The sequence below is a fragment of the Kwoniella bestiolae genome, chromosome 1 (assembly GCF_000512585.2).
Source record: "Kwoniella bestiolae CBS 10118 chromosome 1, complete sequence".
Taxonomy (NCBI): Eukaryota; Fungi; Basidiomycota; class Tremellomycetes; order Tremellales; family Cryptococcaceae; genus Kwoniella; species Kwoniella bestiolae.
In genome coordinates, this window is record NC_089241.1 from 7,852,173 (window position 1) to 7,864,371 (window position 12,199).

The following is a 12,199-nucleotide window of genomic DNA, read 5'->3' on the forward strand; positions in this document are numbered from 1 at the left end:
AACAAAGCATATGCTCGTTTGCGATTCCCCGTCTCCTTCTTTGCGCAACGTAAAGACATGCATGGCGGCGGCCAAGGAGCCTTTCATTCTCACCACCGCCGATATCCCTATCGTTTGTCTCTTCTCCGGGATTATTATCGGAAAACAGACTGTTAGCTGTCGGATGTACACGACGAAAATGGTCGTCCCCCGTGGATTACAATAGTTTTAACTTAGCTGACTCAGTATAACTCAACGGCTGGGTCGCTTGTGTCAGGCGGCGTGCTTTACAGATCGTGCTAATACACCATTGACCATGGGAGTTTCCGATTTCCTGCGTCAATATGATATGTATCAATCTCATCGTTTCCAATCAGTTCGCTCTCGATTGGTCTTCGTTCGATAGCCCTTAACCTCCTCTTTCTTAATCACGGCCCATCTGGGAATCTCCTCGAACTCGCACCGTTCACTCATCTTCCTACATCTGTTACACACTGGGAATTTTCTGTCCCAACCTGCCATCTCACTCCATGCCTTCCAATTATCGGTCTTACCGTTCTTCTTTTCTTCAGACCGCTCCTTCAACTTTTCGTCATCCTCCTTTGTCAATCTACAAACTATCCCCTTATTCCTACACCTGTAACATCCCGAGCCGACTGAAGGACAGACACTGTCACTCAGGTTCAGGCTCCTACGAGGCTCACGGCGACGCCGAGACTTCCTTGTTGACGGGGTAGTGGTTACGGGTATAGATGTCGGATAGGAATTCGTTGGGGTTGTGTGGTAACCTAGGGAAATTGGAGAGGCCGTGATGCCAGTAAAAGTATTGCTCGATCCAACATCTGCTTCCCGAGTGTCCTGCGAGTTCGGGATCTCTCGTGGTAATAACTTTTGGGGGATTGGAGGTCCGCCAGGTCCGAAAGAGACATCTGTCATTTTAGATTCTTCGCGCTGTGCAGCCTTCGATTTTCCACTTCGACCCAATGTGGACGGATCTGTCAATTGTACTTGCCTTTGGGGTGATCAGTTGATGACACCATTGAACGTCTCACTTATGACTCATCACTCCATCTCAAATATGCCAAGTCTCTCCACCTCTAACAAAACCTCGAGACTGTCTGCTCTTCTCCTCAGTCATATTGGGAAGTGCCATTCTGATGTTTATGTAGCTCACCATCCCACAGTGTTTCTTCATACTGATCTGAGACTCCCTCTTCAGACGTTGCCATTGCCCTTAGGAAAGGATGACCGGGAAGCTGTTCTAAATCAAGCAGACTTTCTGTCGGCTAGTGATGCTACGAATGAATAGGTGCGACGTTGAACGTCGTTGCATATGCTCGCATTGAGACATAAACTCGTGATACTCATGGGCTCACCGTCCCATGACCCGTATTCAAGTACTGCTTCGACATCCTTTGATTGTATTGATGCTTTTTTTTCCCTGTGCTTGGAATGCGTCGTGAAAGGAAAGAAAGGGCGGTGTAGGCGAAGGTGCACAAATATCTGAAGATCGATCGCGAGTAGCTTAGTGTAGGGTTTGTATGACTCGAGGCCAACGTATGATAGGGAATCAACATCGGGGACCGTGGTCCGGATTCGCGAGCTTGCACAAGATGATCAGAGCCCCAGTCATCCAAGAAATAAAAGGAGCTAACATGCACATTATTGTGAGCTTAGATACAAGTGGATTAGAAGACTATGGCAAAAACTTCTCTTCTGAGTTCAGGATTAAGAACTCGATGTACTGTACCACATAACAGCAATCACTTTCCCCTTTTCCTGTCCCAACCGACCCTCTTTGGGATCTCCGGAAAATTACACCTATAATCATTTATCTTACATCTCTGACAAATCGGCATCATACCCGACCAGTTAGCTCGTTTACTCCATCTTGCCCATTGGTCGGTCCTTCCCTCATTGAGCTCCTGATACCTCGCCTCGAATAACGTCCGATCCTGCGCTGATAATTGGCAGACCGCCGGGATACCGTTGCTGCTGAAGTTTAAGCAGTTTCCGCAGCCCGAGCCTATGGGCGGAGCGGATTCCTCATCCAGGGTAGTTTTGCTGAGGAATGCAACTGTTGAGGGGCTCTCTCCTTGGGATAGAGGTATGATGGGTTCCTCTTGCTCAGGCATGTCCATTCCCTCTGCTGCATTTTCGGTGGGCGCAGGTTCCCTAAAGGCTCTCGTTGGCTATTCAACGTCTGAATCATCCATCGAGATTTCCTCCTCATACGACCAATAATTCCCTGTCTCCAGCGGCGGTGAGTAAGGAGAAGAGGAAGCCTTTTCTGATATCAGAGTTTTAGGGGAGGCGGGACTCAACCCTAGTGTTTCTAAAGCTTCAGCGAATAACCCAGAACCTTCCAAGAGCGTATCGCGTATGGTCGAACGCTTTATTGTGAATTTCGATACTTCGTCGGGAAAGTTAAGTCCTTCCCGCTGCCCGTTATGCTGCATATTGATTGATGCGAATATCTTGAAGATCGTTGATTTGTAATTTGAGCAAAGCAGAAAAATATATGATTGGATAGTCGATGGCGAACGAGGTCCTAGGCCTAGCCTGTTCAAAGCAGACATATTCGTGTTCCGCCGAAACACTGACATTCTTTTCACCAAACGTGCCTTTCTCAATCTGCACAGAAAAGATCCTGGGATCCTTTCAGGCTGTGACGTGCTGAGACACAGCTTGTTCTATGCGTTCTCGAGCCGAGTACACAAGACATATACTAGTGCGATAGGTCCAATACCTCCTGTTGACTCGTAAAAGGTCGATACTGGTGTAGTTCATGATGGACGCTGTGCGCCACACGTGAATCATCACACAGACGGGTACACCAAACGGACGATATGCGTACAGTATCGATAGTTTCGATTTTTATGGGGAAATGTTGAGCTCGCGCCGCTGGAAGCCCTGGAGCCTTTGTGAAGTTTGTCAAAAGATCAGATAGTACAGCGCCGTACGGCTCTCACTGTGTGAATAGACAGCTGATTCCGATATACAATAGTGTAATGTTGCATCGACTTTACAGGACTTACACACGTGACCTATCAAGATGTAGTCTACTTCAACACCCTCACACGACATTTATAAAGTGTAAATACAACTCGAGGTAGAATCTCTACTCTCGGTCCTCACCATCAAGATCGGTAGCTGGTTATACTGTACTCAGCGATAGAGGTTATCTTCGCCCCTGAGTCGAGACGATGCTCCGAGGTATCTCCGGAAAATTACACCTATGACCATTCCTCCTACATCTCAGACAAGTCGGCATCCTACGACCCCAATTATGCTCTTTACTCCATTTCAACCAGTTATCTGTCCTGCCTTCACTATACTCTCGGTACCGCGCCTCAAATTTCTTCTGATCTTCCACCGACAGACGACAGACTCGAGGATCGTCCGGACTACTTTTGGATAGACAGTTTTCGCAACCTGATCCGACAGGTGGCGGGAGACCGTCATTTATGTCGATACTTCTTTTGGGTGGCTTTCGTTCATCGGCTGACTTCAGTGTACGCTTAGGCCGGATGGCCCAATCATGTGATAAGGGCGAGGTTATGGTGGTGGCGGCAGGGGTCGAGGTGGGTGTTTCTTGGGGTGAAGTATCGATCGTGAATTGTGAACCAGGAGAGGTGACCGTATTGGATAGTTCATCTGATTGTCTCGATGCCATGCTATATGTCAGTCTCGAGTCCCCAAGTAATGTATAATCCTGTGAGTCTAGTCCTGACATCTGTTCAGATGTGGAGTCAGGCTCTTCATTTGGGATGACGGGTGATGCAGGAGGCAGCCCGATAGCATCCCGCACTTCCAAAAGCAATGATAACCCCTCTCCGTATCCTACGAGGGTATCATCCATCTTTTATCTTCTTGTATATTAACTTATCGTAGGTCAAGCTTTTAGTATCGACTGTCCAGATCGATCAAGTTGCTTCTCTCGTAAGTAAAGCCATGGATATCAATCAAGCAATTGTCTTTCCTGGATCGTCCGTTTGTAGCGATCATGAACACTATCTCCACCTCTGCTGTAGGCGTTGAACTGATGCGAAGAAATTCAACGTCCGCTCGGAAGCGACGGACCCAGAGTCGAATGCTCGGAGTCGGTTCCTTTCAAGTCGGGTCTTCCGGGCAAATGGGCAGGTCTAACAACTCGTAACGATTTCAAATATAATTTATTGTTGCATCATGACACACCCACATAACATATATATAAAGTATAAATCAACGAAAAGAGGAGAGAAACAGAAATCATTTCACTTCAAATGTCCAATGCGCGTCTATACTCGATCGCCTATACACCACAAAGGGGAAGTATAAGGATCAAACGTAGATGTTGAGCGACATACTATAAGAGAGAGACAGATCTAAAGAAAGAGAAGCGAGAGGCCCTTCTGGATGGAAGGAAATCCCTAAATGTCCGATACATTCCGATCCGTTCTAATTGCTATACACATTTACTGAGAGAGAAGTTGTGAGATGAGTTTTGACTTATACGGGGACACATGATGTGCCGTTGGCTTGGAAGCCTTGTTTACAGGTATAGACTGTGAGGGAAGTCGGTGTCAGCATGTATAAGATCTCTCAAGCAGTAGAAGTCGATCACGAGATGACGAGGGAGACATCGTTAGTGTTGGTGAGATGATGAGCCCACTCACCAGCGCATGAACCGACCTCGCAGCCGACAGAGAGGGCGTGAGGGATCGAAGTACAATCTTGACCGCCTTGGCCGAGACATCCACCACAAGCTTCAAGTTCAGTAGCGAAGTCGACACATTCGTATGCCCATTCACCACCCAGAGCAGAAGGGACGGTACTACGATTAGGTAAGAACAAATCGACGATCAGCCACAGGACTTGGGGGACTAAAGGGATCGGCCGACTCACCAAGCATGGAGAGAACCGGGGCAGTACATCTTATCGAGATCAGTTTGAGGGAAGTTCAAAGGTTGTTGACCGTCTGTAAGATCTCTCTTCCAACCTTTATGATTTGATAAAGAGGACCACCATTTTTCAAAGTCAGCTTGATTGAACTTGCCTCCCCATGGGAACTTGCCACCTTGATGACTTGACTGACCTTTTCCTCCTTGAGGTTTTCCTGATGGACCGGGGTTACCACCACCGCAGCAGTCTATAGGGCACCACGCGTTTCGATTAGCATAGGTTCGTAACAACTATCACAAAAGACGAGCAGTGGGGAGCAGAGTCAACTCACGGTTGTGGTCATCCCAATCTCCACAGCCGGGTTCAGGAGATCCAGGACCGTTAGGAAGACATTTCTTCAATTGCTTGTGCCAGAACCAACCTAGAATCGCATCAAATCAGATATCAATATTACGTTCTGCATTACAATGACAAGGCAGAAGATATAGAACTCACCCTTAGGACATGATTTGCCTGGAGGACAGTCACCCTTGGGAGGGTTCCATTGCCAGTCGTTATCACAACAGGTACCGGATCGTTCGTGCCACCATTGACCGCCGTGACATTTACCACCGGCCTTCACACATTTGTGAGTCTTCTTGTCGTAGGTGTAACCTGATATCCATGTCAGTCTCGGACGCTTCGGAGGATGGGACGTGGAATGAACATACCTTCACCGCAATCACATGGAGAGACTTCCTTAGGGGGAATACAGCTACAACGAGGTGAGCGACCATCCGGATAGAGAGGGGTAATGTAGAGTAAAGCTCACCAGTCAGTCTTGAAATGCTTGCTCCAGCCGAAAGGACATTCATTCTCGTGCTTGGGACTGTCAACACCGAACATCATAAGCGTCGTCTCGTGCCAAGAAAGCTAGAGAGAGAGAGGGATAAACTTACGGTTGTCTAGTCTTATCAGAGCAACAGAGGGGACTACCTCCAAAGTCGGTGAAGAAACTTCCCGCTCCGGAACACCAGTCTTTTTGTTCGTGAGAGGCCTTCTCCTTGATAGAGAAACCACAACCAAAGTTGAATGAACCTCCTCGAGCAAGACCGCCAAAACCGTTCGCGGAGACGCTACCCGCCAGGGAGAGGAGAGCGACGACGAAAGTTGAGGAAACCATTTTGAATTAGGGAAGGGGGATGGAGATGGTGTTGACAATGACGAGAAAGAGATAGGGAGAAAATGTAGTAGCGATGGACGAGGACGAAATGAGGGATATAGGGAAGCGCTGTTAAGGGGATGATATAATATATCTAAGATAGAGATCAAATCAATTATTGGGTCTAATCGATAGATATCTGATCTGAATAAAGAATGGTATTTGATAAAGGAGTGATTTTGGAGGGTGGGTAGGTAGGTGATGAGAATATGAGAATGAGGGAGGATGAGAAAAAAGGGGGGTTCTCGTTTTCTTTTTCACGACTGGTATAGCTTTATGACAAAGGGAACCAATCAAAACCGATCTGCTGGGGTCCAAGTGAAGGTATAGTACGTGTGAACGTTTCATCATTGTTGTTGTTGTCATCCTTTAGTATCGTTTTCATCCCTTGTTGTTTAGTTCACACTCCCAAGGGGGGACCGAACGACGTGGGTCTGAGCGAAACGACTATACCAACCATGTCAATGTCAATCAGGAAGGGATAATGAAGTCCTTCAAAGTGGTGTAATCGACTGAACAAAAAGGCCTCAGCCTCAGCCTCGGATTTTCCCTTCCGAACCACTCAGTGATGTACATAACATAAAACGCACACACCCCCGCGATATGATCCTTGATGGGACGCTTATGGTGTGTAGATCAAGGGGTAAAAAGACATTTCAGTTTATCCAATAAATTTCGAGGCCAACTCTTGTTGTCTCCCCCACTTTCCTTATTCCCACTGCCCCTACACATTATCCAGATGTAGACAACGGCTTACCGCCCTTTCTTTCTCTTCTTGACTTTTTTCGGAGATCATGAGTAAGTGTATCGCTGTTCCTGTCGCTTTTCTTTCGGATATGATCCTTTCCACCATACTGAGCGTGTCGTCTATAACAGCCTCGTAAACTCGCTTTGGGCGGGTGAGGGCGGAGGGCGCATCGCATCTTGTCCATGGCACACTGACTCATTGTTAGACTCCAAGGCGCCCTTTTAGCACAACAGTGTGAAGCCAGAGCGAAGTCTGGACATGTGCAGTACATGGTTGATACACAAAAAGCATGTTTAGTGATTGTGGGTTTCCCGTATTGATCGGTATCTAAGAGTTCATGTTTCAGGTTACGCACTGATCAATACAAAACGGACAAGGTTGATTGATGGTCGTTTTGACTATTTGTCCGATGCATCGCCCCATCTCCACATTCAGAGCCGGCCGTATTGATGGCCAGCGCCCCTGACTCTTGAGATGTGCCTTTTAACCAGTTCTTCAAAGTTACACACAAGTCGATCCTTCACACACAACAATCTCGTTTCAAGGTGGTACAATCTGTGGGTATTCCTTCGTATGTCCTCCCAAACTCGTGATTGTCCACATGTGCCTTTGCACGTTCGCACCTTTCTGGGTAAGATTCGGACGTATAAGTACATTCAGAAAGGGAACGGAGATCGTCTTGCTGAGCATTGAGCCCGAGGCTTACATGAGCATGAGCCGTAGGATCCAAGAGACGATGAACCGGGTGCCTTTCCAAATCTCCAGGTGACGGGAGGGGCTGTAGTGTAGTGAAGTTGAAGTTCGAAATAGGTACGAACGGGAGACCGAGATGAGCGGGACCAAGCTCAGTAGTGGAGCCGATCAAGGTCATAGATACCCTGCAGAGATGTATATGAGTGGGGTGGTGAGTACGGACTAATCCAGTTGTTCCCGGGTGTCTCGGGACGAAGATGAAACGTCAAGGAGGTCCGTGCGTTGGTGGTTTGTTATTGTTGCTGCAGACTGTGGAGCGGATCTGGTATGATGATTTGTTTCTCACGTGTCATATCAACGCGTTCAAAAGTATAGTATAGTAGTAATGTACCTTCGTAGCATGGTAAACTGCTAGCGTGATACTGTACGGTGGATTGGGTTATGATAGACACATATCGAATAAATATATCATTAGCTTGGAGTAGATTCAGCAAAATGAACAAAGATCTGAACACACATAGTATAGTAGACACAGGCGAGAAGGATGATGGATGAGCGGAAGCAAATGTATCACAAATCATGACAGTGAAAAATGTGACGTGTGATACTCACACTTGCCACTTTGTTGATTTCAACGATTCAAGCATTCAACATGACATGCACCAAGTCGATTATCTAGCATCCACAGATAACTATATCAGTTCATAACCAAGCAGAGTATCAGCAGAATCGCACAAGATGCCAGCCAAGCACGACATCAACGTGAGTGAATCCGAAGTATTCTGCTCTCCTGGTCGAGCAGGAGAATGTAGCAAGAACAGCGCTAATCAATTCACGTTCCCCGTTGATAGAAAGTAGGAGTGGAAAGCTCTGATTTCCCTATACTGTAAGTCCAGCCGTCGTATAGCTCGAGAAAATATGAGATCATTCAGCTGACGGTGTGATCAATAGGTGCGAAACATGTAAGCTACCACATATGTACCTTTAGGACATCCGGACTTAGCTGACTAATATCTCACAATGATAGGTCTAGGTCCCAACCCATATGTACGAATGGTAAGTCCCACTCCTCAACCCTCAGTCTCCCTCATAGTCTTAATGTATGGTTCTCATTGAAGTACATTGCATCGATGCTGATCTGCGAGGCTTGTAACACAGTCAAAGCAAGAGTTCGGAAACGAGTGCAAGATCTGTAACCGACCATTCACGGTGTTCAGGTGGAACCCAGGAGCAGGAGCTAGATTCAAGAAGACGGAGATATGTAATACCTGCGCGAAGATAAAGGGGGTTTGTCAGACTTGTCTCTTGGATCTGTGAGTTTTCATTCACTGCATGATATCACCCATATCGACACGATTTGTTGATCCCTTTTCTGAAAATAGTGAATATGGATTACCAGTCCAGGTTCGGGATGCAGCATTGGGTAGAAAGAGTCAAGCACCCTCATCAGACATCAACAAACGTGAGTAATTGATTCTCTTCTCTTACGATATTTCATTTCGAAGAATACAGGATGTTGACTCTGATACCGTTGATGTCTCTAGAATACTACATCCAGAACCTGGAAGCCCAAATGGCAGATTCACCCGACGGCTCATCAACGCTCGATGCCGAAGTGGCCAATCGAGCTGGACGAGAGATGTTGAAGGGTATAGCGAGGTCTGATCCATACTACAAGAGAAACAGACCACATATATGTAGTTTCTTCGTTAAGGGGGAATGTAAACGTGGTGGAGAATGTCCCTTTAGGTGAGTACCGGAGCTATTCTTTTCTCTTCCTTTTTTCCTTGACGAATACATGGATGTTGATGCTCATTTCCCTTGGTCGTAGACACGAGATACCGAAGGAAGGGGAGTTATCAAAACAGAATATTGTTGATCGATATTACGGCAAGAATGACCCTGTCGCCAAGAAGATACTGAGAGAACAGGCGGAAACTAAAGGAATGAAGGCTCCTGAAGATAAGACTGTGGTAAGTATCCCTTCTCCTTCCACCCGCTTCTCAAGCGAAACCACCGATTAGTCCATCGCGTGGTGTAAATCCAAAATCGATCATATGATGTTGATGTGGCAAATGCTAATTCTCCATCGCTACTTGCTCTTAGACAACCCTCCTATTCCTCGGTCTACCTCAGACGACCGAATCGGAAGTACGAGCCTCCCTAGTTGGCGCATGTCCGTTTGTTAAACCCATAGATATCAGATCGATAACTATCGTCGAAGCTTCACGTAAGTCATCATCTCCCCCCGCTCTCTTGTTCTCGTATTTCGTAAATATACTGAGATCCATGACTCCCTTGTGGTGTAGACTGCGCGTTCATAAATTTCAAGCAGCGTCAACTTGCCGAGAGAGCTGCAGAAGCTCTATCAGCGCAGGGGGGCATCGAAGTGGGCGGGAAGAAGGCTAAAGTGGTTTGGGGGAGGTCGAGACCGCAGAAAGGGAAGGCTGCTGCATCCTCGGGTGAAGCTAGTGGATCGGCGAGTGGGACGGTCACTGTCACCGGTGGAAGTAATTGAGGTAAAATTCAGAGGGAAGCAATGAGAACGGATGTAATAGCATCGGTAGCGAGATCATTGAATTAGAAGATATACGTATTTTGCTTATGTTTGATCTTTATGTATGAATAAATGTACAGTACTCTTGAAATGAGCTTTACTATAATACAAGATTATTTAATCTAGCTTTGGCAGGCATGTTTATGTGAAAGGAGAATTCCTAGTTCGGGTATCCATCTATGACGATCCACCTTCACCCGCACCAAGAGCTTTCCAATCGATCCCACCCTCAGGTCCGTATTTCAGCTCCAACCATTCATTGGCCTTTTTGAAGTGATTGTTCCCGAAGAAACCCCTACTTGCTGAAAGGGGGGAAGGATGCGCTGATTTGAGGATGAGGTGTTTAGTCTATGGCACAACATAGAATTATCATCTGACACCATGCAGCGCTGAAATAAAGACCTTGACCTCGAACCCACCTTATCCACCCCCGCACACATCTTGGCGGCATGTGCACCCCACGCCATAAAGACCACTCCCTTCGCACCTGGCACTTTATCGGTCGACGATATTGTTGACGGTCCAGGTGCGAGTCTGGATGTAACTACCTTTAGGACGGCCGCTGTGAATGTGTCCCATCCTTTGTTGGCGTGTGAACCGGCCTAAGAGAGGGTTAAAGACAAATCAGCTAAAGCCAGCATGAAGCGATCAAGGTATATTTGTCAAAGCGGTGGAACGTACCTCGTGAGCTCTAACGGTTAAAGAGGTATTCAATAACAGAACACCATGTTTGGCCCATTCCGTCAGATCGCTAAACGAGTTCATGGTTTCATCTCAGCTCACATCGAGTGACGTAAATAGCTGAATGTAGTCGAAGACGTACTTACCCGTGTTTTGGAATCACAAATTCAGGTATCTCGTCGTGCATCTCTTTGTACATGTTTCTCAAAGACGGTGGGATTCTTACTCCCTTTCGGACTGAGAATGCTAGGCCCTATGAATGTCGATCCGTAAGGTATATTAGCTGGTAACGCGCAAGACACGGGAGAGAGAAAACCGGACTCACGTGTGCTTGACCATCATCCTGTCAGTGAAGCATACGGATCGGCCGTCAGTAAAGAGCAGGGTAATATTGAAGCTTAACTCACATGGTATGGGTCTTGGCCTATAATCAGAGGTGAGCTTGCGGCCAATCAATTCGTGCGATTTGGCAGCTTACCTATTATTACGACTCGTATATCTTTCAGAGGACAGAATCGAGACCACGAGTAGATGTCTTCAGCTATTATATCGAGAAAATAGCAGAATCAGCTATGTAGATCTGAATGCAGAAATCACATTTACTATTCATGAGCTGATATACACATACCTGGTGGAAACACCTTTTTGGTCTTCTGCTCAGTCGTCACGAACTCTTTCAACTATACGATCGAACCACCATGAAGTCAGTTACCCACCCTTCTGTTTTCTAGGGGTATTCGCGCCTGAAGGTAGGCGCACTCACATTCAGGAAATACGACTTTGTCAACTCATCCTGCAAAGCCATCAACCAATCTTCACCCATCGTATCTACCTCCAATTTCAATTTATTCGCCCAATCTGGTTTGGCCGATATCCTCTCTCTAAGCTCTTCACGGGTCTTCGATCGGACTATCGGTAATGTACCCGAGGATGAGCTCAATTTGGATGGAGAAGGTTTGAGGAATATATCTGCTACTTCTATACCACATGAAACAACCATCAATAAGTCAAAGATCCACCTTGTCTAGCTAACTGATTGGGGGGAGGGGAACGTACTAGCTCCTGAAGGACTACTACCAACATCCAATCTCTGCTTCTTAGCTGATGGCTCACCCAGCTCGTCATTCTCTTTCGCATCATTCGCAGCTGCCTGTGCACCTTCCTGGATGGCCCGCTTGGCAGCTTCGCTGAGGGTACTCTTCTTGCGATCTGGAGTTGTAATTGGGCTAGCAGAGGCGGTGGTAGTGGCTGCTACGACTGTTGTGGTGGGTTTGAAGTATGATGCGATTGATTTTGCTTGGGGTGGCATTTTCTTGGTGCTTTGCGTGTGGATCAAAGATGATATACTGATGTGGTGTAGAGGTATTGTAGCACTTCTATGTCATCTAGTACGCTCTGATCGTCATCACTCCTACTTGGTTCTGCGATGATCGTGTTTAACGCGACTGACATTAGT

General features: G+C 46.8%; 6 protein-coding genes across 6 annotated transcripts; 1 reads left to right on the plus strand and 5 right to left on the minus strand.

The window, feature by feature from the left end:
• Positions 1-339: 339 nt before the first annotated feature.
• Positions 340-915, minus strand: I302_102942 (uncharacterized protein; the record flags this gene model as incomplete). The annotated part of the gene is made up of 1 exon (XM_019188311.1): positions 340-915. One exon carries the CDS (start codon positions 913-915, stop codon positions 340-342), a length of 576 nt encoding a protein of 191 aa, XP_019051189.1.
• An 827-nt stretch (positions 916-1,742) lies between these two features.
• Positions 1,743-2,438, minus strand: I302_102943 (uncharacterized protein; the record flags this gene model as incomplete). Its single annotated transcript, XM_019188312.1, has 2 exons — positions 1,743-2,154; positions 2,215-2,438. The coding sequence occupies 2 exons, from the start codon at positions 2,436-2,438 to the stop codon at positions 1,743-1,745; spliced, it is 636 nt and encodes a 211-aa protein (XP_019051190.1).
• A 722-nt stretch (positions 2,439-3,160) lies between these two features.
• Positions 3,161-3,841, minus strand: I302_102944 (uncharacterized protein; the record flags this gene model as incomplete). Its single annotated transcript, XM_019188313.1, has 1 exon — positions 3,161-3,841. One exon carries the CDS (start codon positions 3,839-3,841, stop codon positions 3,161-3,163), a length of 681 nt encoding a protein of 226 aa, XP_019051191.1.
• Positions 3,842-4,470: 629 nt separating this feature from the next.
• Positions 4,471-6,025, minus strand: I302_102945 (uncharacterized protein; the record flags this gene model as incomplete). Its single annotated transcript, XM_065869591.1, has 8 exons — positions 4,471-4,526; positions 4,638-4,795; positions 4,867-5,110; positions 5,195-5,284; positions 5,359-5,517; positions 5,574-5,617; positions 5,675-5,731; positions 5,802-6,025. 8 exons carry the CDS (start codon positions 6,023-6,025, stop codon positions 4,471-4,473), a joined length of 1,032 nt encoding a protein of 343 aa, XP_065725663.1.
• Positions 6,026-8,243: 2,218 nt separating this feature from the next.
• I302_102946 (pre-mRNA-splicing factor SLT11) lies at positions 8,244-10,023 on the plus strand (the record flags this gene model as incomplete). The annotated part of the gene is made up of 10 exons (XM_019188315.1): positions 8,244-8,267; positions 8,357-8,391; positions 8,457-8,467; positions 8,533-8,561; positions 8,664-8,818; positions 8,888-8,967; positions 9,050-9,254; positions 9,337-9,478; positions 9,612-9,735; positions 9,815-10,023. 10 exons carry the CDS (start codon positions 8,244-8,246, stop codon positions 10,021-10,023), a joined length of 1,014 nt encoding a protein of 337 aa, XP_019051193.1.
• A 216-nt stretch (positions 10,024-10,239) lies between these two features.
• On the minus strand, positions 10,240-12,052 carry I302_102947 (uracil-DNA glycosylase; the record flags this gene model as incomplete). The annotated part of the gene is made up of 10 exons (XM_019188316.1): positions 10,240-10,410; positions 10,482-10,664; positions 10,744-10,813; positions 10,890-10,996; positions 11,069-11,086; positions 11,151-11,167; positions 11,222-11,284; positions 11,372-11,423; positions 11,507-11,721; positions 11,800-12,052. 10 exons carry the CDS (start codon positions 12,050-12,052, stop codon positions 10,240-10,242), a joined length of 1,149 nt encoding a protein of 382 aa, XP_019051194.1.
• Positions 12,053-12,199: the final 147 nt, after the last annotated feature.